We start from the raw sequence: 24,026 nt of genomic DNA on the forward strand, positions 1-24,026 counted from the left end.
TTTACTTGTATGTCATATCAATAACATTGTTCCTTAATTTGAACATTCTGTTAGATCACCTTTCTTTCCAAAGAAACTTGTTTTATTGGATTTCCTTTTTTGCAGCTAGACATTATCCTATCAAAGACAGAATGTTATTTCAGGATGTTGTTAGATATTGCCAACAAAAAAGTGACTGGCACTTCAAGATAGTTACTGACTGTAAATGCAATGTCATTCCTCTTGATTGTGTCATTCCCAGCATAGAAAACCATATGATTTTGATTCAAAATGGCCAATACCAGTCCATTTCCGCTTGCTGATACCTGTTCAGTCTGGGTGACCCTGCTGGTATTTGAAATATCAGTGACATAGCTTTCAGAACCACACCAACACACGAGCTACCACAATCTGACAGACTGATAAGTGGTGGGTAAACACTTACATAATTATAAATGCACAAAAAATTCACTCTATTCAAAAAGTTGTCCACCACCACCACACACAATTCATGCTGACTAAGAAGACCGCTTTTGTTCAGCTTATACTTAACCAAAGGGCAACAGGCCTGATCACCTAGGGCTGCGTCAGGGGAAAAGACAGGAAATAGGAGACATGATTGAAGACTGCAAAAAAAGTCACAGCAGAAACATCTAATGAATTATAACGTTAGAAGGAGAGAAAATTACCATCAGCATCAGTCCAAAGGCGGATTGCAGTGAAGTGGAAGTCAAACAAACCTCCTCTATCTAACACCTTTACCAATTCTGATAGCGCCCATCCCTCTTACAGCACTCTATTTCTCTACTGGGCTTATTAATATGTTGCAATGGTCACACAGAACTCACAGATAATACTAATGATTATTAGGGAAGTAATAGGCTATAATTCAGGATCAGAAATAACTCCAGATACATTTCTTCAATCAGGACAGCCTCTTTTCAGTCATCCCTGCAGGCAAGGCCCTGTGGGCCTCTAGGGCCAGCCTGGGCTCTGTCTTGTTCAGACAAGTGTTACAAACTCTAGCTCTGCAAATAAGTGCCTGCAGACACCCCATTACATAAGCCAGTCTTCTGCCTAAAGGTACTCCACACAATCCTTCTGTAGGTCAGCATATCCACTGTAAAGCTTTGCTCTGTAGGCCAGAAACCATTGCATTGACTGATTTGCTGGTTCTGTTGCAGCTGCTTCTCGCTGTCTCTGGTGTTAATAGCTTTCTGCCTTCTAGATTTAGGTGGTTGTCTGAATAGAGACCCTACGTAAAAAGCTCATTCTGTTCCCATATCATCTTCTTGGTAGGAGCGATCCCTTCCCACACCCACTGCCCTTTCTACCTCTGGGAATGTTCACTTTAAGCCTTGTGGTATGAGAAAACTGACTGATGTTCTCATTAGGATTCCAACACCGTATTTTCAATTTTTGGTAGGTGTTATAAGACTATAACTAGAAAGATCATATAAAAGTGATTCATAGTAATACAAGGATTTAGATTCTAGACGATTTTCATCAAATAGTTTGAAAATCTATGGGTAAGCACAAGCATTTCCAACAGGAACATTTTAATAAAAAGGATGGAGTGCAGGACTAACATTTACTGAACTGCCTACCATTCTGTGCCAAATATTTATGCTAGGTATTTGCATGCTACCTCCTTTAATTTTCTAGCCTGCAAAGTAACTGTATTTCTGAGACTAGGTTAAAAAGATTTGGCCAAGGTCTCATGTCTGATAAATGGTAGAGCAGGCTTTTGAATTTTGATTTCCGTGTCTGCAGAGCCCATGTTCATCCCACTGACCTGTGGGGCAGAGCAGAAGGCTCCTTCTACTGACTCAGAAATTATGCAGATCTCAAGAAAGTTCAGGACTGCTCAGCTCACTTTCCGAGGCAGCCCACATGCAGGTATAGGAGGAGAATTCTAAATTATTCAATGGTCTATGTGGCCTTCTTCCATATCTGCATTGCCCACATATTGAAAACTTTTATTTCTTTCCTATTATCCAGCAAATAAATCCTTAAAGATCTTTTGTGGTCTGATCATCCACATTTTCTGTCCCATGTCCTATTACATGCTTTTTGAACTATCTGCTCTGGTGGGGCGGTGAGTTGAGAGTTAAGCTGATAACCGCAAGGTCAGCAATGCAAATCCACCACCTGCTGTGTGGGAAAAAGATGAGGCTGCCTGCTCCCATAAAGATTTACCACTTTAAAACCTAAAAGGGAAGTTCTACTCTGTCCTATATGGTTGCCCTGAGTCTGAATCAACCCTACGGCAAGTGGGTTTGGTTTTTGGTCTGCACTGCGGCAAAACTAAAGTGGCTGTTTCCTGAACACACATTCTCTTGTGTCTGATTTTGCATACACTGTTCTTTTTATTGGGAAATGATAATCCTTTTATCTTTGCCTGTCAGAATTCTACAAATCAGAAAGGCTAATGTTACAGAGATTTGTCAGTCCACTGATGGAAACAGAAATAGGTGGAATGTGCAGACCAAGAGTGGGTTTCCAAATAAACTGAAATGTAGAACAAGTCTTAGGCAAAAAAAACCCATCTTCAGCCAATACACAATAACAGCTTTGGAAAAAACCCTGAGAATATATTACCTGTTCAACACATTTCTGTTTAGACACAACACATTTCTGTCTCTAGACCTTGCCACGAGCCTTGTACTCTGATTCTGTTTCTTTATCTGAAACGAATAATGACAGGAGACACAGAAGCTAGATGAACTCTAAATTTGTCTTGAGACAATCTTTAAACCTCAACCCCAGACCCTAAGCCTTCTTAAAACAACAGTCTAGCTTAGCTAGTAAAGAATATCTCCCTGGAGTAGCATGCTCTTTTAAGAACTATTTATGTGGGATCAAGGTGAGCACAGCAAATTGAAAGGTTACAGGGGAAGCTTAGAGGGCAGAGTCCATGTTAACGGGGGAGGAAAACTCAATCCAGGTAGGTGAGAATGCTTGCACAATTTAAAGAATGGAACAGATGGTACTGCGTTCTCTGCACACATTCTCAACATCAATAAAATAATTTTTTAAATGAGAGCTACAATAAATGAGCAGCATAGCACATATTCCAATTTATAGATGAGAAAGGTGACAATCTGAGAGACTAAATAATTTGCCAACAATTATACAAGTGACAGAGTTTAGACAAACTAGAGTTACTGATAGCGAACTACAGTCAAGGACTATTGGTTTTATTTTTTTTTCCATATTAACACTAAGAAGGCATCAGAACTATCTTTGTGTAATGGAAATTATATTGTACATTCTGTTGAATTGGATTAGAAGGTGCCCTGAATTATAATTAATTCATGAAACCATTGTAGCAGCTGGGTAATCAGATCAATCTAATCATCTGAATTTTATTGCTTGTTTTACTACGACCTATAAGCAGCTGAATTTAAGTGGTAAGTCAAAAAAATCTAGCACTGTAGAGGAAAGACTATCTCTTACTTTGAGTAGCTGGGTAAGAGTGGGAAAACTACTTGACTTCCCTGTATCTCAGTTTCCAAATCTATTAAATAGAAAAAATATAGTATCTTGCCCACAACTTAATTACTTAGGTGTATTAAGTTTAGGAATGCCAACCAATAGGAAAAAGTTAATTTTCCAAGGGTTAAGAGAAAATCACCTGAAAGAGCTCCCTAACACACTGGCTTCAGTACTCCAGAGAACGAAGTGAAGGGCAGAACACGCACCCTGCCACCTGGCTTCAGAAGTCACTTTTAATCAAATTACTCAAATGCTCAGTGTCCCAAGTTGGTGGACCTTAATCAGTCTAGTGATGACCATTTAAGCTGGAGGTCAGTAATATCTGGCCCATGGACCATTGAAGGTCTGTGAAACCAGTTAACGAACAGAGCCCTCACAAAGAGAAGCAGCCCCAGCCATCACATTAGGAGTGAGCTAATTAAACATTTGACCAAATCTAGCAGTTAATTTTATGTGGATAATTTTACATATGTAAATATATAAATGACTGATGGCAGAAAAAGGGTTCCCAATCCCTGACTATAGTTCTCTGTGCTTGCGTATGCTTCGGCAAGGGGCCTTGCTTGGGCTCTCACTGCCCAGATTGGTTCTTTCAGTCTCTCTCCTTCAGTAGTCACCAAATCTCATGGCTGATGCCTGGGTTACCCCAAGACAGACTCACCAGCAAACCACTGTTTCCCTGCTAACTCAGCTTTCAGCGCAGCATATGGAGTATGTACTTTAGATTGAGATGCAGGCTCTGGTTCCAGTTTTGTCATTCTCAAGCTATGTGAATTCGGCAAGTTATTTTCAGTCACTGGGCTTTAGCTGTCCGTGTAAAATAAGGCAATATTATTTTATAGAATTGAGATAATAATGCTAATAAAACACAATACAAATAAACGATCCAATCAACGATCATGGAAGCAGCAGCCAAGAAATCAAATATGTTACATTGTGCAAACCTGCTGCACAAGATCTCTTTAAAGTGTTAAATGATCAAAGATGTCACTTTGAGGACTAATGTGCATCTGACCCAAGCAATGGTATTTAACATTTTTTATATGCATGTATAAAATTCACAACGAATAAACAAGACTGCAAAATAATTGATGCATGTGAATTACAGTTTTGGCAAAGAACATTGAAAGTACAATGGACTGCCAGAAGAACAAACAAATCTGTCTTGGAGGAAGCAGAGCAAGAATGCTCTTTGAAGCAAGCATCAGGAAGCTTCATCTCACATACTTTGGACATGTTAACAGGGAGAGCAGTCCCTAGAAAATAATAGCATACTCGGTAAAGTAGAGGGTCAACAACATAAGCAAACCCTCAATTCCATGGACTGACACAGTGGCTGTGACAATGGGTTCAGATGCAACTACAACGTACAAGGCTGTGTTTTGTGTGGTTGTATTTGAGTTGAAGCCAGCATGATGCCACCTAATAACAACAATGCTAAGCACTTTAAATTTATTTCATTTAATTCTCACACTTAGGACAGCAATCAGAGAATTAATTACCAAGGCCTCTATGACAGACATTGTGAACTGGCAAACCCAACACCCATTCCCAACCCTTTGCCTTTTCTCATGCTTTCTGGATATACACAGAAGCATGCTGGGGAATTTCAGAAAAGCTCTGCTTTCCTAATAAATGGACAAATATTACTGATACCACCTCTCCTCTCTCTACTTTTTCCTACCTTAATTGCAGATACAGCTCTAGGCATCTAAGATCAAAAGGGAAAGGCCAAAAGAATCATGGGTATCTGGATTTGGCAGGGAATGAATACTCTTTTAACAGTGAAAATGATTGTATTCCTATCAACCACTCCTTTCAAAAGCTTCTTTAGAAACAGGATTATAAGCAGCCTAAATTACAAAAGGCTACCCTAACCCCTCTTGTCTGCTAACCCCTCTTGTCTGCTAACCCCTCTTGTCTGTACTACCCTAACCCCTCTTCTCTGTATTTCTGAAATCAGCTCTCCCACTCAGGAGGGAAAGTAGGAAAGATCAGACATCATGTCTTGGCCCCCTATGCTCCTTACCTATCTCGCAGCACCACCAAGATTCCAGAGGCCTCCTGTCATGCAAGACCAAGACAACAGAGTTCAATAAGCTCAACATAAACTCACAATTATGACAGAACCTGCGCAACCTTAGATGCCCAAATTTCTCCCAAAAAGTCAGAGACCTTTATAGGCAACATGTGTGGTTTTGTAGCTTAAACAAGGACCAGGGAATATTGATTTTCCTGTCTCTTCTCCTGCTGAGAACAGTAAGAGCAAAAATCTGATACAGCCACTTAAATTCAAGTACCTTCCCTACCAGCTAAGAATTTTAAAGTAATCACACTTTTGACCTCACCTAATGAGTCATTTAAAAGACAATTTTGGGGGCCAATTACTTAGTTTTCTTAAGATGTGCAAGGCAAAGAGACTGCGGGCCATTCTGCCGGGAGCCGGAACTTTCACTCACGCCAGGGTTGAGGGACGCCTGCTCAAAGAGCTCCTGATCTGTCTGGGAAGAGGACAGCCGCCCACTGGTGACACGTAAGTTTGACATCTGAAGCTATTGGAACTTAAGGGCATTTTCCTGAGAAATTATGGCATGTATGATGGCAAAGTTTCTATACAAGCTCACAGAAAAAGAACAAAGACTTTACTAAACATTTACTAACTGGTAGGTATGTGTGCCAAAATCATCTGGTGGCCCTGCAGAAATAGAGTGCTGGGATCCCCCTTCAGGGCTTCTACTTCAGAAGGATTGGGATGGGGCCTAAGAAATTGCATTTTTAACAAGTTCCTAGGTCTAGGGACTGCACTTTAAAAATCGCTGTCACAGAAATGTGGGTAAATGGAGACAGTGGATGGTGTTATGAAAATAATAATAGTTTATAATTTATGAAGGGTTCACGAGGGTGGGAAGGTGGGGGAGGAAGGGAAAAAAGAGGAGCTGATACCAAGGGATCAAGTAGAAAGAAAATGTTTTGAAAATGGTGACGGCAACATATGTATAAATGTGCTTGATTCAATTGACATATGGATTGTTATAAGAGCGGTAAGAGCCCCCAATAAAATGATTTGTTAAAAAAAATCATTGTCATAAAGTTACATCAATCAGTCACAAAGACTTTGGAAACCCATATTTGGCACCTTTAGATGTTGATAATATCTCTTTATCCCAACAAAGTTCACTATAACAAGATAGTCAACCCATTAACTATTTTTTTTTACCAAACAACAACAAACAAATAAATGAAACACTGTAAAAATCAATAGTGATGGGTTTCTATAGATTTTTATTTCACTAAGGACCAGATTGAAAATGCTTCAGGGCACTGTGAAGTGCCTGGAGATTTGTTGTTGTTGTTGTTACGGTGTTTTAAGATTAACCTTTACAAAGATGCTTGGAGTTCAGAAGAAGTCTCTTAGAAGTTCCACATAATATACTCTAGAAGACAGGGCAAGTTTGAAGTGAGGGTTCATCAATCTCCCAAAGCGGGCATCTGCCACCAGCAGCTGCTTTTAAGAAAACCAAAAATCTCTAAACAAGTGACTCTCAAGCTTTTCCCATAACACACCTGTGTTTGCCAGAGTACTGATCGGGGTGGACAGGGGCAATGGTGGAGAAGAGAGTGAGTGTGTGACAATTATGCCTTTAATCGGGTGGGGAGCATTCAACATGAGGTCCTATCTCACTGCCATCAGTTGATGCGGACTCATAAAGACCCTAGAGGACAGAGTAGAACGCACCATCTTTCTCCCAAGCAACCGCTGGTGGTTTCAAACGGCTGAACTTGTAGTTAGCACCCCAATTCGTAACCACTACTCCACCAGGGATCTATAAGGTCTGAGAAATCATCAATATCAACTAACATCACATGATTTACCAAGAGAAGCAGTTCCGGCATCACATTAAAGGTGATTTAATTAAATGTGTGACAAGCATGGCCTGAGAATGGCGGTATAACTATCCAAATGACCCTTGGCAGAATAATGATTCCCCACCCCTACTGAAAGTCTGACAAAGAAGTGGCAGAATGTATTAGCTGTCCCCACTATACTAAGCCGCTGAAGTTACTCAATTAAGAACTCATGCACAGTTTAGCCTCTATCAATATCTCACTAATGTTCAGCTATATTCAGTGCCACAAAACATTATTTGGCAATGACTAAAAAGCATAAATAGCTAATAAAACATAAATTAAATTGCATGAGCTTAATTAGCAGGAAAAGGAAATTTTTCATTGGTGGTGGCTATAGCTAACCTTTCAGAAAATACTTGTGAAAAAGCTCTCATAGTTTCCTATTAATTTTGTCAAAGAAAGTCAAGAGCTCTAGGGAAAGAAATCCTGGGTGGACAGAAGTTACTGCCACCATAGGAAAGGGCTCTGAGTAGGGGGCTACTGAGTTCTCAACATCATTTCCTCTTCTGAACCTTTCATTAATCCTAGAGATTTTAAAATAAGCATTCAAGAGGAAAAGGAATGGATTAAAGCAATGAGTCAATTGGTTGATTTATGAAAGGAGACATAACAAATTTATAAATGAATTCATAGAATATTTGAGGAGGAAAGGAAATTTCTGGACGTAGGACAGTGAAAGCAGAGACAGGTAAGGCTTGGCCAGTGCCTCACAGCCATCGGTAGCTAAATCAAACTTGGAACTCAGAACTTCTTGAGCTTCAAAATCTAGTTTCACATTTGCCATCTTAGGAGTCTTTTCAGTTGTCAGTCTCTGATGCATTTGTGGCCCCTACCCCACTCACATCATACTTTCTACAGCAATTTACTTATTTTACTTATTGTAATAAGCTTCTTGGAATAGATAACACTTTTCTTATATATTCTAATTATCTCCATGTTTGTATATCTATGTTTCCCCTTCTGTACTAGTTAAGGTGAGGAGCCTCTGTGTATGTAACTTCAGAAAGCGGTCAATCTTACAATTTAAAGACTAGAGAGTATAATAAAACTAGAAGATCATCTGGACGAGTTCAATTAGGTCCTGTGGCAGCAGAACCCTTTCTTCAAGCATCTTGCTTGGAAGTCTAAAATATAAAATAGACAAGAGCAGAACTTCTCTGCTGAAAAGGAAAACACATGTAGTAGATCCCTGCTCTTTAACAATTCCTAAGGGATATTAGGGATGACCTCCTTATTTCTTAAGTGAGTTACCGGAGTCCAACTAAAGAAACAGTTTTATTCTAATCTAAGTCTTCCCCTTCAACCGTCATGGAAGAGAGAAAAGAACAGGGCCTTTGGAGCCAGGTGAAATTGGGATGAAATCTTCTATTTCTTGAGAAACATTATTTGACCGTGCCATTTTTTTTTCATTATAAAGCCAAATAATAATATCTGTCTTGGAGTGCTGGTGGTGCCATAGGGTTAATTAAGCATTGCTCTGTTAACTGAAATTTCACTAGCTTAAGCTCACCAGCCACTCCAGGGAAGAGATTAGACCATCTGCTCTTAAGAAGATTTACAGCCTAGGAAACCCTATATAGATAGCATTGCTGTGAATTAGAACCGACTCAATGACAGTAGGTTTTAAATTTTTTAATTATTTTTTGGGGGTACTGAGGTGGGGGAATTCTTATTAAGAGTTTTTTATCTTACAGTTACGCCATGAAGATTTGGTGAGATGAATTATGTACTGCATCCAACTCAGATCTTGAATACCTAGTCATCCTAGAATAACTAAGTTACTGAACTTGTTATTGTTAGTGTCATAGAGTTGGTTCTGACTCACAGTAATCCAATGTACAACGTCTTGTGCTATCCTCACAATTGCTAAACCCTCTTTCCTCAGATGTAAAACAATAATAGCTCTCCCTTGCAGGGTTGTCATGAAAATGCAGACAAAGTTTGTAAAGTATCTGGTACTCTGTTGGCCATCATTAATGCTAGTTAATAATAATAATCAAAAGCAACATTAATACTACAATTAAAAATATATTAATGATTATAATTTAATCCAAGATTTAGCTTGATGAACAGCTAACTACAGCAGGGGTAAGTAACACATGACTCTTGCCCTTAAGAAACTCATAGTCTAGCAATACATACAAATACTTAATAACGCCTACAGAGAACAATAAGCTAAGAAGGATTTTGGCGTAAGTCGTTAACAATCCAACACATCAACACTTCTTTCTTTGGGGGGAAAATCAATCTTTTCTATAGAGGTGGAACATCATTTTGCGATCTGAGAAAGTTACCGGTTAGTCAAATAGCAAATTCATTTAATGTGCATATTTCTTACACAAACAATATTCACTCAATCTGCTTTTTGTACTGGTGTCACACAATGACTGCTCCTATTTACTCTGAAGCCCTGAAGGGCCTTGACAGCTTGATGGAGTAGAAAAAACAACAGATTTGTATTTACCTTCTAGTAACCCTTAATTTTCATGCTGGCTTTACCATTTACTAGCGGTAGGACATTGTTTAGGTTTATTAACACTTCCTCATCCTTAACTGCTTAAGATGGATGTTTTAATAGAAATTTCTGCAACCTCACAGTGCTGTTATCAGAATCAACTGAGATCGCATGTAATAAAGACTTTTCAAGATGTAAAGTATTATAATTATTATCTATTATTATATGTGTATGGGGGGGCTTGTTCTGGAAAAAAAAAGTCATAGGAGTCGAATTTTGTTTTGTTTTGAAACTTGGGCTTTCTACTCCCAATAAAGAGGTACAGTCTCAGAAACCCACAGGGGAAGTTCTACCCTGTCCTATGAGTAGAGTCAGCATCAACTCGATGGCAGTGATTTGGGCTTCTGGTTTGTTAGCAAAGATGAGACTCAAATTGAGTCATTCTAAAGCTGGTAATATAGGAGGTTTGAGGACAGCTCCTCTTTGCAAAGCAGTGCTGGAGAGAATTGTTAGAAGCTTCAAATAGGATTATTCTAAAAATAACAAAGTCACAAACTAAATAGGCAAGGGGAGGACTCCTTGATGTTTTCACGGAGGGTCTCCGCTGCTTATATGACTTATATACAGAAAAACCTCTCTACTGAACATGTTTCCATCTGGTCCATCCAGAAGACTTGATCACTCACAATAGATCATCCAAATGAAAATTTCTGAATCTCAGCTCACCACCTACAAAGCAAGACCAATCTCTCCCACAATTGTCACCTGTCTCAGGCACTCCTTTGCCATGTAAAAGCAATGTTTTTCTCAACCCATCTTATACTTCTCTACTATGACCCTAGACTTTTTTAGATTCCCATCTTATCCCTTTTTCTTTCTTTCTTCTTTCAATCCTTCAAAATCTGTTAAAAGTCTAACAACAAAAAGTCAAACAATGTAACCAAAAAATGGACAAAGCAAATATGGATTAAGCCTCTGGTGAATCCCCTCTGACCAGTTGAAGGATGTGAATAGCCTTATTATCAGGCAAAGATCATTATAAAATTGATTATGGACGATGTATTTAGGTTAAACTGCAATATCTTCTCAATTGATATCTCTTGACTCAAGTTAAAGTTGTTTCAGTTAAAAACAGTGAAGGGGATCCTCTCTGGCCATAGATACACCTGGGAGGTGACTAGGCTTGCTACCTGGCAGAATGTGTTGGAAAGTGGATTGTTGCAATACAGCTAAGTAAAAACGCAACAGTTTATCATTTGATTTCCCCTTTTAACTTCGTTCTAGTTTTTAATATTTCCTGCTTTCTTTTCAATTGAGGTTTTCTGTAATTGCTTTGTTATTATTGTTAGTTTTTTGTTATTGTTGTTTTAACTTTTTCTGTATATGAAATTCAGGATAAACAAATCTATAGTCAGTTCCTTAAGGGTATGGCAGGGGATATTAGAGGGAAATAGGGAACTAATAATGATCAGTACAAGGAAAAAGAAAATGTTCTAGAATTGATTATACAACTCTAACTCTTCTTGATGTGATCGAACAATTGAATCATATGATAAGTGAACAATATCCAATAAATGTGTCAAAAATTGGCAAATCCTTTGAGCAAAGAGATGTGTAAATAGCCAAGAAGCACATGGAAAGATATTCCACAGCATAAATTATATAACTGAACCAAACGCATTGCCATCAAGTAGATCTGGACTGATAGTGATCCTATAGGCAGGCTTATTGATGTTAGATGCTACTGGGTCAGCTCTGACCCATAGTGATCTTATGTACAACAGGAGGAAACACTGCATCTTTACAATTGTATCTGTGCCTGAGCCCATTGATGCAGCTACTATGTCAATCCATCTCGTTGAGGGCCTTCCTCTTTTTCGCCACGCTTCCACTTTACCAAACATGAACTCCTTCTCCAGTGACTGGTCTTTCTTGACAATATGTCCAAAAGTATGTCTGACAAAGTCTTGCCATCCTTGCCGCTAAGGAGCACTCTGACCTTACTTGTTCCAATATAGATCAGCTTGTCCTTTTAGCAGTCCATGGCTAAATATTCAATATTCCTTTCCAGCACCACAATTCAAGTACATGGATTTTTCTAGTCTTCTTTATTCAATGTCCAACTTCCACGTGCATATGATGCAATGGAGAATACCATGGTCAGGCACACCTTAGTCCTCAAAGTAATATCCTTGCTCCTCAATACTCTAAAGAGGTTTTATGCAGCAGATTGACTTAATGCAATATATCTTTTGATTAGAACAGGTCTGAGCACCATAAACCTTTATAGGAGCAGGCAGTCTCATCTTTCTTCCAAGAGTGGCTAATGAGTTTGAACATCCTACCTTGTGATTAATAACCCACTGTCTAGCTCACAGTCATATTATGGCTCCTTCATGAGTCATCAGAAAGATGCTAATCAAAACCACAAAGAGATAGCACTTGGTACCCACTAGGGTGGTTATGGGAGCCCTGGTGGCACAGTGGTTATGTGTTGGGCTGCTAACCACAGCAAGGTCAGCAGTGTGAAACTACCAGCTGCTCTAAGAGAAAAGATGAGGCTTTCTATTCCTACAAAGAGTTACAGTTTAGGAAAACCCACAGGGGCAGTTTTACCCTATTTGATTGTGTCTTTGTGTCAGAATCCATTCAGGATTTTTTTTTTAAGGGCAAAAACAAGCATTGGTAAGAAAGTGGGCACACTGGAACCTTTCTTCACTGCTGATGAGAATATAGTACAAGCACTATGAAAAATAGTTCATCAGTTCCTCAAAATGTTAACAGTTCACAGAAACCGACACTCAAATGGCTAACAAACACATCCAAAAAATGCCCACAGTCACTAGCCATTTGGGAAATGTTCTCTTTGCTTTCTTGTATGACATGTCTTAGTCTAGCAGGAATGGTTCTGCCTTTGATAATGAGTGTTTTGAAAGTTTTGCCTATCACTAATGCTCACTGTCTGTCTAAACAGTGTCCAGTCCCTTAAATGTTTAATCTGTATAAGTCAATAATCTGTGTATTTTGGTCTAAAAAGCTGTCCTATGCATGGATAATTTCCTTTTCTCAACATTCCTTTAAACTATACGTTTGGCTAAATTATTGATACTATCAATACAATTACCATATGTTCTGTGGAGATGATTTATAAATAAAGGAATAAAATGAAGATAATACCTCTAAAATAAACCAAGGGCATATATAAACCATAAATAAATGAATGAATTTTGAGTTTGCACTTAATCCTAGTCCCAATCTAAGAACAAGTTCTCATGACATGGCCCTGCTTGATGCTTGCTCTCATGAAGAGATCACTGAAGATATGAATACTACAGCACAGTGTGGTGAAGAATTCAGATGGTGCCCAGTTATCCGAAAGAACAGCATCTGGGATCTTAAAGGTCTTTCTGAAAATAAGCAGCCAACTAAGTGAAGTGCCAGGTAAGGCCACAAAGAATAACACCCGCCTTGGAATGCAAGGATTGTACATAATAAAATTTAAGATTGGAAGAGGGAACAATACTAGAGCTTAAATTATGAACACCCATTTTGCAGAAGGCTTTGGAAGACAACGAAATCCCAAGATCCATCTGCAGGCTGCTGCATGGGTTAAGCCTCTGGCGAGTCCCATTTGCCCACAGAGCAGCGACGTGAACAGCCTTGCTATCAGACAGAGTGCGCTGGAAGGTGGAGTACTGCAGACGTATTGAAGGTAAATTTAACATCTCATCATTTTATCTCCCTTTGGCCCGTTTAAAATCTCTTCTAGTTTTTAATATTTTCTGCTTTCAATTCAATTGAGGTTTATCTCTGTTTATTTTGTTATCACTGTTGAAGTTTTGGGGTTTTTTTGTTTTGTATAAAAATCAGGGGTAGATAAATCTATCAAGACACCACTGGATTAAGTTTCTTAGGGGTAAGGCAGGAAAGAAATAGGGAGCTACTAACAATGAGTACAGGAAGAATAAAATGCTCTATAATTGGTTGTAGGCATGTCTACACAACTTTTTAAAATATGACTGAACTACTGGATTGTATGACATGTGAATTATCTGTCAATAAAACTATTTTTTTAAAGTTAAACACAGAAATACCATATGATCCATTCCGGGGTATATACACCATATATATATATATATATATATTCATGTCGGCAAACAGAACTTGTATACAATTTTTTCTACTGCAGCACTACTGATAATATCTAAAAGATAGAAACAGCCCGAATTTCCTTCACAGATCAATGGGCAAAATGTGATATATATATTCACTAGGATGTTACTCAGGCAAAAGGAGAAATGAGGTCCTGATACAGGCTGCAACATAGATGAATCTAGAAAAAAAATGAGTGAAAAAAAGATGGAAAAGAACAAATGTACGATGCCACATATATGAAATATTTACATTAGATGGATGTGCGGAGACCAAAGTTTATTAATGGTTCCTGGGGTTAGGAGGAGGGAGGAGAAAGAGCATCACTACTTAGGGAGCATTCATTTTCTGTTACTGGTAATGGAATAATTTAGAAATAGTTAATAGTGATGGTTGCACAACAAAATGAATGTGAAATCAATTATATATATAAAAATGTTGGATTGGAAAATATTTTTAACAATATATTGTTATAATAAATAAGTATCTAGGGGAAAAAAGTTTTACCAATAATCTAGTCTGTATAAGCCCCTGTGCTGCAAGCTAGACATATGATAACCAGTAACAAAACAGTGACTATCAATTCTTTAGTATCCAACAAAAGCCTAACTACATATCAGATGCTGTTCACATACATATTATATCCAATGGTATTCAAAGCCCTATGTAGTAGGTGGTTTCAATTATCCTTTGTTTACATATGAAGCTCTGAAGATGACCGAGTGACTTTCTCCAAATGAAACCTGAACAGAAAGAGAACTAGCTTGACTGAAAAAGTTTGGGTTCTACTTTATTTTTTTTTAATATTTAATATTCACGATGTGCCAAGAGCTGTGTGTGGAACAAGAAATACAGAAGTAAATCAGACAAGGAATTCACTGTGGATCTGAATAAGTGCTTTCCGCAGGCACTTAGATTTTAGGAACCTCGTTTATAAAGAAGAGGGCTGGACTTGATCTCAAATACTCTTATCGCTCATTCACTCACTGCCATTCAGTTGATTCCTACTCAAAGTGATCTTTTAGAACAGGGCAGAGCAATCCCTGTGGGTTTCCGAGGCTGTAACTTTTTACCGAAGTGGCAAGCTTCATCTTTCTCTCATGAGAAATATAAAGGAGATTTTAAAAAAGAAAAAGACAATGTAGGGATTAGAAACAGATGGCAAAAGGCAAAAAAGGTGTCTAGGATGACTCACAATTCTGATTTAAAGGAATAATTGGATAGTGGTACCAATCACAAACTGATAGAGAGAAAAATGGGTTACAGGCAAAGAGAAAACATTAATGGAGATGTTCAGAAACCAGCTACCCTGAACCACAAGAGAAATTTGCTGCAGATAGGGCTTATGAATTACCAGCCTAAACAGTCACTAAAGCAAAAGAAGACGAGAACAGGCTGGGGCTAGGTTCTTGAACACTAAGGTAAGTAGAGAAAAGTCAGACAACAGACTATCCAGGACCAGTTGAAGAAGAAAAGAAAACACAAACAGGAAAATATCAGGTAGTATCTAGAAAAAAAAAAGAGAACACTTGAAAAGGGCAAGTGTCTCCTAAAAGTCAACAAACAGATCTTGAACTATTTAACGCTTTTCTTGTGGGGTTTTTTTCTTTTTTTGGTCATTGGCTTTTTTGTTTTCTTTTGTCACTTTGTTTTGCTCTGTCTGGTTCTTTTGTGCGTATTATCTCTGCAGGTCTATTTAGATAAGACAGGCTGGATAAACAATCTGAAGGAGAAAACAACTGGACAGATGGTTGGGGGGTCACGGGAGAGGGAGAGGTGGGGGAAAGGAAGTGGTATTAACCAACCAAGGGACAAGGGAACAACAAGTGATCCAAAATCAGTGGTAAGGTGGGTGGAAGAGGCCTGGTAGGGCTTGTTCAAGGGCAATGTAACCGAGAGGAATTACTGAAACCCAAATGAAGGCTGAACATGATACTGGGACAAGAGGAAAGTCAAAGGAACTAGAGGAAAGAACTAGGAGACAAAGGGCATTTATAGAGGTCTGAAGACAGACATGTACATATGTAGATATATTTATATATAATGATGGAGAAATCTATCTATGTGCATATATTTATAGGTTTAGCATTAAGGTAGCAGGTGGACATTGGGCCTCCACTCAAGTACTCCTTCAATGCAAGAACACTTTGTTCTATTAAGTTGGCATTCCATGATGCTCACCTTCCAGACATGATGCTCACCTTCCAGACATGATCCCTGAAGACAAATGGGTGCATAAACAAATGTGGTGAAGAAAGTTGATGGTGCCCAGCTATCAAAAGATACAGCGTCTGGGGTCTTAAAGGCTTGAAGGTAAACAAGTGGCCATCTAGCTCAGAACCAACAAAGCCCATATGGAAGAAGCACACCACTCTGGGCGGTCAGTCACGAGGTGTCGAAGTGATCGGGTATCAGGCATCATCAGAACAAAAAAATCATATCATTGTGAATGAGGTGGGGAGTGTGGAGTGGAGAACCAAAGCCCATTTGTAGGCCACTGGACACAAATAGCCACTGGACACCCCCTTACAGAAGGGTCTCCAGAAGGAGACAGCCAGTCAGGGTGCAATGTAGCAACAATGAAACATACAACTTTCCTCTAGTTCCTAAATGCTTCCTCTCCCCCTTACCCCCTACTCTCATGATCCCAATTCTACCTTACAAATCTGGCTAGGCCAGAGGATGTACACTGGTACAGATAGAACTGGAAACACAGAGAATCCAGGGCAGATGATCCATTCTGGACCAATGGCGTGAGTGGCAATACTGGGAGGATGGAGGGAAGGTGAGTTGGAAAGGGAGAACCAACTACAAGGATCTATATATAACCTCCTCCCTGGGGGACAAACAACAGAAAAAGTGGGTGAAGGGAATTGTCGGACAGTGTAAGATAAGTCAAAATAATAATTTATAAATTATAAAGGGTTCATGAGGGAGGGGGGAGCAAGGAGGGAGGGTAAAAATGAAGAGCTGATGTCAAGGACTCAAATAGAAAGCAAATGTTTTTAGGACAATGGCAATAAATGTACAAATGTGCTTGACACACAATGGATGTATGTATGGATTGTGATAAGAGTTGTACGAGCCCCCAATAAAATGATTTAAAAAAAAAGAAAAAGAAAAGGTGTCAGGGTTGTTAAGTAATATAAAAAGCAACAACAAAATCCCTTTCCCTCAAGACAATCTTAACCCATACTGACCCTATAAGGTAGAGAACTGCCCATAGGATCTCCAAAGTTGTAAACTTCATGGAAACACTGCCTCATCTGTCTCCTGCAGAGCTGGTGGGTTCCAGCCAAAGACCTGTAAGCAGCCAAGAGCTAAACACTGTGCCACCAGAGCTCCTTTTGTATTTACAGATAATTTATTGCTCATCCAAGACTTCATAATGAATTTCAAACCATGAGCTCTGTTCTCTGTGGCTGCTACTCCATCGCCTCTAAAGCAAGCAAACCTCATTACAACCAACTTGACCCTCTAAGTTTGCTTCTCCTTCCCTCAACTATCATCTGTTGGCCAGGAGTAGTCTTTGAGCTCCTCATAGGAGAGGTTCTCAAATCGCCAGGAAAGGCAATCTAGTTTACTGAGATAGTTAGTTTATTGTGCCAGCCTGGCCGATAAACACATGTGGGATTAATTGAAGGGCGGAGAGATAAATGGCTTGGGAGCCTCCCCTTTCTTGTCTCTTGCTCTTTGATCATTGAACAAGAGTGCGGCTGCCTTGCTTGTTCTGTGCCTCAATTTGCAAGCTACACTACCAGTGGAATACCTAACCTGTGAGTCACACGTCACCTGGGCAGGGGTTCTCACACCATGGGAACATTGACTGCAGCCTGGGGTGTCTCTATGGCATGCTGGGACACCCACTCCTGTTTCATCCCACTCTCTCATTTACTACTGGGAATACTAAGATAAATACATATTTTAAAACAGACCACCTTGCTATAACAGAAAGAATATGCACTTTGAAATCATTAAAACCTGGGTTCAAATTTTATGTCTCTTAGAAACCACATATACTAGGCATGACCTGAATTAACCGGTTTATCTGTAAAAAGAGGAGTACTGTGAGGCATGTGACTTATAAAAGTTATAATTAATATACATGTTAAATACCTTTAACATAGCTATTATTGTTACTAAGAATAACAAATGCTGATTATAATACACTATATCAAGCACTTGTTTATAAATTGTTTTACATCGATCTTATGTTTCCAGTACTATGAAGAAAACAAATTATGAAAACCAGCATACTGGGCAGTTGGAGTGGCAGGTTGGGAGGGGACGTTGAGGAAGGAGGCAGAAAAGAGGCTGTCGGAAGTTGGAGGGGGGAGGGAAGGAAAAAAACCAGAAAATCTGCATACTGTATAGAACCTAGAAAGGCTGGATAAACTATAATAAATACCTCATTCATAGGCACAGTTGAGAATTGAAGGAATAAAAAAATAAAACCTGAAGGATCAAAAATAAAGAGGAAAGTAAGCACTCTATTGATGCCGGGCTGCTCTGAGGAGGTTTTTTGAACTGGGTAATTAAAGGGCTTGCTTTTCATTACCCTGATGGTACAATCGGTTAAGTGTGGGGCTGCTAACAAAAAGGTTGGTGGCTCGAATCCAGCAACCGTTCCACAAGAAAAAGATGAGGTCGTCTGATCTCCTAAAGACTTGTATTTCTCTGGAGTAGTTTCTACTCTGTACTATAAGGTAGCCCTGAGTCAGAATCAACTAGAAGGCAGTGAGTGAGTAGGTGGGGGTGAGTTAGAGAAGAAACAGGACCGTAGAGAGACTAAAAGCTGAAAGTAAAATACCTCTGTATAAAGCTGCTGGGATTTTAAAGAAATTATATTGCCAAGGATTTTTTTAGCTGTTTTTTGTTTGTGTAATCAACCCAAAAGAACAGAGACAAAAAAGAAAGCAGATTAGAAAAAAGAATTTCCCTAAGAAATTGAAACCCTGGTTTTTGTGAAATTGTGTGGAATTTACACTACCTGTGTGTTCTTAAAATTCTCAGCAGAGAAATTACCTTAAAATTGTTTCACAGACTGTTAACCAACTTGTCCAAATTCAACCTGCTAGTATTACCTAACAGAGCTGGAATTTGGACCTGGTGGATGTTCAAGGAGGCCTGGTGGCACTGTCGGGTAAGCATTAGCCCGCTCATCACAAGGTAACCCACCACCAGTTCTCAGGGAGAAAGATGAAGATGTCGACCCCATAAAGATTTACAAAGTCCGAGAAGCCTTGTACAGAGTCATAATGAGTCAGGATTGACTCAATGGCAGAGTTTTGTGTTGTTCATTCAAAAAACCCGGTGGCACCGTGGTTAAAGCATTTAGCTACAACAGATATGTGAGCAAAGAGAGGCAGTGGACAGTGTGAAATATGAAAATAATAATAATTTATAATTTATCGGGGGCCCATGAGGGTGGGAGGGTGGAGGAAGGAAGGAAAAAAGAGGAGCTGATATCAAGGTCTCAAGCAGAAAAAAATGTTTTGAAAATGATAATGACAACATATATACAGATGTGTTTGATATAATTGATGATGGATTGTTACAGGAGCTGTTTAAGAGTCCCCAATAAAAGGATTTTAAAAAAAAAGCAGTCGATTGCTAGACAGAAGGTGGTGGTTCCTGCCCAACCCAATGGCTCCTTGAGAGAAAACTGTAACAATTAGCTTCCATAAAGATTTACAGCCTCCCCCATTACCAACCTGTGGTAGTTATGTAATATGTTGTTGAGGGATATACCAGTAAATAGCCCTGTTATCAGACAGAAAACACTGTGAAGTCAATTATGGCAGATATATTTAGGTTAAAATGTAATATATTATCATTTTTATATTATTATCTTATTGATCACTTTAAAGCTATTTTTATTTTTTAAAAATAAAGGGAAAATACAAGTGAATTAAGCCTCTGGTGAATCCCCTCTTACCATAGACCAGGGACGTGAACAGCCTTGTTACCATGCAGAATGCACAGCAAAGTAGAATACTGCAGATTTAGTTATGTTAAAATTTGGCACATTATCATTTGAACTCTCTTTTGACCCATTTTAAATTTGTCCCAGTTTTTAATATTTTCAGCTTTCTTTTTGCTTGAAGTTTTTCTCTGTTTTACTTTGTTATTGTTGTTAGGTTTTTGTTTGTTTGTTTTAATGTTTTTCTGTATGTGAAATCTAGGATAGGTAAATCTAGAGAGGTAGTTCCTGGGTTAATGGTTCCTTAGGGGTATGGCAAAGAATACTGGGGGGAAACAGGGAGCTAATAACAATAAATATGAAGAAGAAAAAGTTCTAAAATTGACTGTAATGCCTGTACAACTGTTTTTAAAGATGATTAAACTATTGAATTGTATGGTTTGGGAATTATATGTCAATAAAACATGTGTGTGTGTGTGTGTGTGTGTTATTATGAGTCAGAATTGACTCCAGGATATCAAGGTTTATGTTTTGGTTGATCATGAAATTAAAACATATTCACTAAATTGTACCAATCTGAAAGAAGGTCTGTTTCCTCTTTTTGTTGTTGCTCCCTTTCTAATCTGTTGTTAGAGCCGAGTGGGTTCTGACTCACAGCAACACTGCAGACAACTCTTCATATGTTTCAGCTCATTGTTGCCGTCACTGGGTCAATGCATCTCCTCGAAGGCCTTTTGGTCATGGCAATTCTACTTTACCAAGAATGATGTCCTTCTCCAGGGATTGGTCTCTTCTGATAAACACTTTAAAGAGGTCTTGTACAGCAGATTTACCTAATAAAATATGTCTTTCTAATATAGCACGCTTCTTTGTGCAAAACAATAGCTAAACACAACTGTTTTCCTCCACCTCAAATTTAGCAACTCAGAAAGAATGAAGGATAATAGCAAACTGGAAGCCCAGGCCCCACAGGATTCCCTTGGTTCTGTCTGTCAAACACTTTTAGTTTACTAAAGCTCCCTGAGCTGGGAAGAAGAAAAAGCAACAGGCTCCCTGAGCTACAGGGGCATGAAGTATTGCCCAATCAATAGTATTGCCCAATGGAATTTATTTGATGAGTATAAATATGCAATAGTTATCTAGAGTCACCAAAGCCACCAGCGCACGCCCCCTGACCAGAGCTGGAGAGGAGTTGACCGGGTTGGTTTTCGAGGTTAGACGCCAGACAGGGCAAGATATGACAAAATAATAATTTATAAATTATCAAGGGTGCATGAAGGAGAGGAGAGCGGGGAGGGAGGGCACAAAAGGACTTGATGCAAAGGGCTTAAGTGGAGAGCAAATGCTTTGAAAATGAGGGCAAAGAATGTAGAGATGTGCTTTATACAATTGATGTATGTATGGATTGAGTTGTATGAGTCCCTAATAAAATGTTTTTAAAATAATAAATAAATAAATAAATATGCAATAGTATTTTAAACAGAAATTATTTACTTTTAAGGCTGAATAATAATAAGCTGATGTAATGAATAAAACATGAGACTGAAAGATGACAGCTGCAGTCATATCAGATTCAGGCTCCAATATACTTCTGAATGTTGCAGTAGATGCTAAGCATTGAGGAAATCCTGATTTATAAACATAAACAGCTGCAAATGGTAGGGTTTTTTAAATTAACATGCATCTTAGAAACTTAACACATGTGTGCATGCTTTACAAAAGTGTGTGTGTGTGTGTGTGTGTGTGTGTGTGTAATCAAAAGTATGAGGAATCCCTGAAGAATTTCCCGAGGGTTCTTCAAGGTCACAATTTGGAAATAACTAGACAAGGAGTCCTCTCCCAGCCCAAGATTGTACAAAACATTATTTTTGTTGTTCACTGCAGTCAAGTCAGTTATAACTCATGGCAACCCCATAAGTACAAAGTAGAATTGCCTCATAGGATTTCCAAGGCTAGGTTAAAAAACAGATCACCAGGCCTGTTTTCCAAGTAGCCTCTGGGTGGATTCAAAAGGTCAACCTGTTGGCTAGCAGGCAGAGTTAAACTATTCGTACCACCCAGGGACCTCGTTTTTCATTATTCCAGCTAATCTTAAAGACCACCATGTGTCTATTTATACTGTTATCTTCACCTTGGATTTAAACTCAGTAAATGCAAGGGAACTTAAAACATTCATGGAAAAAGTGGAATTGAAAAGTGTGTTATTCTGGGTAGACTAGAGAAACAAATCCACAGAAACGTATGTACATGAGAGTTTTATATAAAGGGTAAGTGTACATTAAGAAAGCATCCCAACCCAGTGCTGTCCAAGCCTTTAAGTCCAACATTAGCCAATATGACCAACATCAATTAACAAAGTCCTCCTCAATCTCACAAAACGCATGCAATGCTGACCAAAGGAGGAAAGCCAAATCAGTGAGCGTGTAAGCATCTCAGCGCTGGCAGGGGTCTCCACATGGCTGATCTAGCACCCAGGGCTGCATCGGGCAAAGTCCACATGACTTCTCCTCAGGGATATCTCACAGGAACTGAGCCTTGCCAGCTGAGCCCTGTACCCTGGTCCGACCATCAGAGAGCAAGAGACCCGAGAACCAGAAAGGAAAGGTTCACCAAGCCATTTATCATTCCACTCCTCAATTAGGTGGGCACAATAAATCTTAACTATCTCAAAAGGGAACAGAATTTTTCCATGAACATTTTGATGCACCCTAGTATTCTTGAAGACTTACACATATTTTTCATTCATTTACACTCCCACAATCCTACCCTTTATTTGTAAATAACTATAAATAATTTGTAAATAATAATAGCTATCAGTTACTTTGTGCCAGGTAATAAACACTGAGCACCTCACTAGTTTAACCCTCACAGCGATCATATGAAATGAAGTAATACTAATAACTTCATTTTATACATGGAAATACTATTATCTGAATGATTTTAAAATCTGCCTAATATTAAAGAAGAAAGTATTTTTCAGAAAAGTGCTACCTGAGCTCAGTGATGAGTTCTTTAACAATAAGGTAAAGCTCAGGACAAAGGAATGACAGGTAAATTGGGCTACGTCTGCAAGGTCAGCAGTTGGAAGCCACTAGGCACTCCACAGAAGAAAGATGAGACTCTTCTCCTGTAAGAGTTACAGTCCCAGAAACCCACAAGGGCATTTCTACCCTTTTCTATAGGGTCGCCATGCACTGGGACTGACTTGATGAAAGTGAGTTTGGGGTTTATTTGTGTGTGTTTTGTTGTTGTTATGGTAACTATGGTTCTCCCATCTGTAAAGTGGTGATAATGAGCTTACCTTACATAATTGTTTCACGGTTAAAGTAGACTAAAGTATGTGAAGCTGCCTAGCATGAGCATGAGGTCAACCCATACTAGAACTCTTTAAATAGATCCTCCCTTCTCCCTATCCAACCATGCAAGTCTTAGAAAAGGAGCCTTGGTGGCATAGTTACAAATTACATAGTTACAAGTTGAGCTGCTAACCTCAAGGATGGCACTTCAAGCCCACCAGCTGATCCATGGGAGAAAGATGAGGCTTTCTGCTCCCTTAGAGGTTTACAGTCTCAGAAAACTACAGGAGCAGTTCTTCTACTCTGTCCTATAGGCTCACTACAGTCAAAATTGTCTCAACAGCAATTACTTTGAGTTCCAAGAATGTCATTTCCTTCTACCCCAGATTCTCTAGAGTTTCCAAGCTTTACCAGGGGTTTATAGAGGCGTGGTACACCAACAGCTCTTCACCAAGCTGTGGTAACATTCTAACTTCCACTTCTACACCACTCACCTGTGTAGGCCATGTTCTTAGGGTTGCCATAGGGCGCCCCAGGCTGCACGGGGCTGTACACAGGGTTCATTTTGGAAGACTGAGGAGCCTACAGAAAAAAAAGAAAAAAGTACAGAACTGATTATTGATTTCTCATTCACCTTAATATCAGCTTTCCCTCTATGACCTCCAATTTACATTCAAAGGGAAGTATTATCATGGTGTTGTGGGAAAATAAGCAAACACAAAGTTGTTGTTGTTGTTTTTCTTGGGAGGGGGGGTTACTTAGCCCGATCCTTGGTATATTTCTCATTTCACAAAGACACTAAGAAGCAGAGTGG

The 24,026-nt window shown here is 39.0% G+C and overlaps 1 protein-coding gene across 2 annotated transcripts in view; it reads right to left on the reverse strand.

Annotated features, from left to right (window-relative positions):
* Window positions 1-24,026, reverse strand: part of FAM168A (family with sequence similarity 168 member A) — a 190,438-nt gene that overhangs the window by 47,409 nt on the left and 119,003 nt on the right. For both annotated transcript variants that reach the window (XM_075546245.1, XM_075546247.1), the window contains exon 2: window positions 23,707-23,794. In XM_075546245.1, coding sequence (XP_075402360.1) covers window positions 23,707-23,776 — 70 coding nt within the window. In that variant the 5' untranslated portion in view covers window positions 23,777-23,794. The remainder of the gene's footprint in view (window positions 1-23,706; window positions 23,795-24,026) is intronic.

The sequence above is a fragment of the Tenrec ecaudatus genome, chromosome 4, assembly GCF_050624435.1.
Source record: "Tenrec ecaudatus isolate mTenEca1 chromosome 4, mTenEca1.hap1, whole genome shotgun sequence".
NCBI lineage: Eukaryota > Metazoa > Chordata > Mammalia > Afrosoricida > Tenrecidae > Tenrec > Tenrec ecaudatus.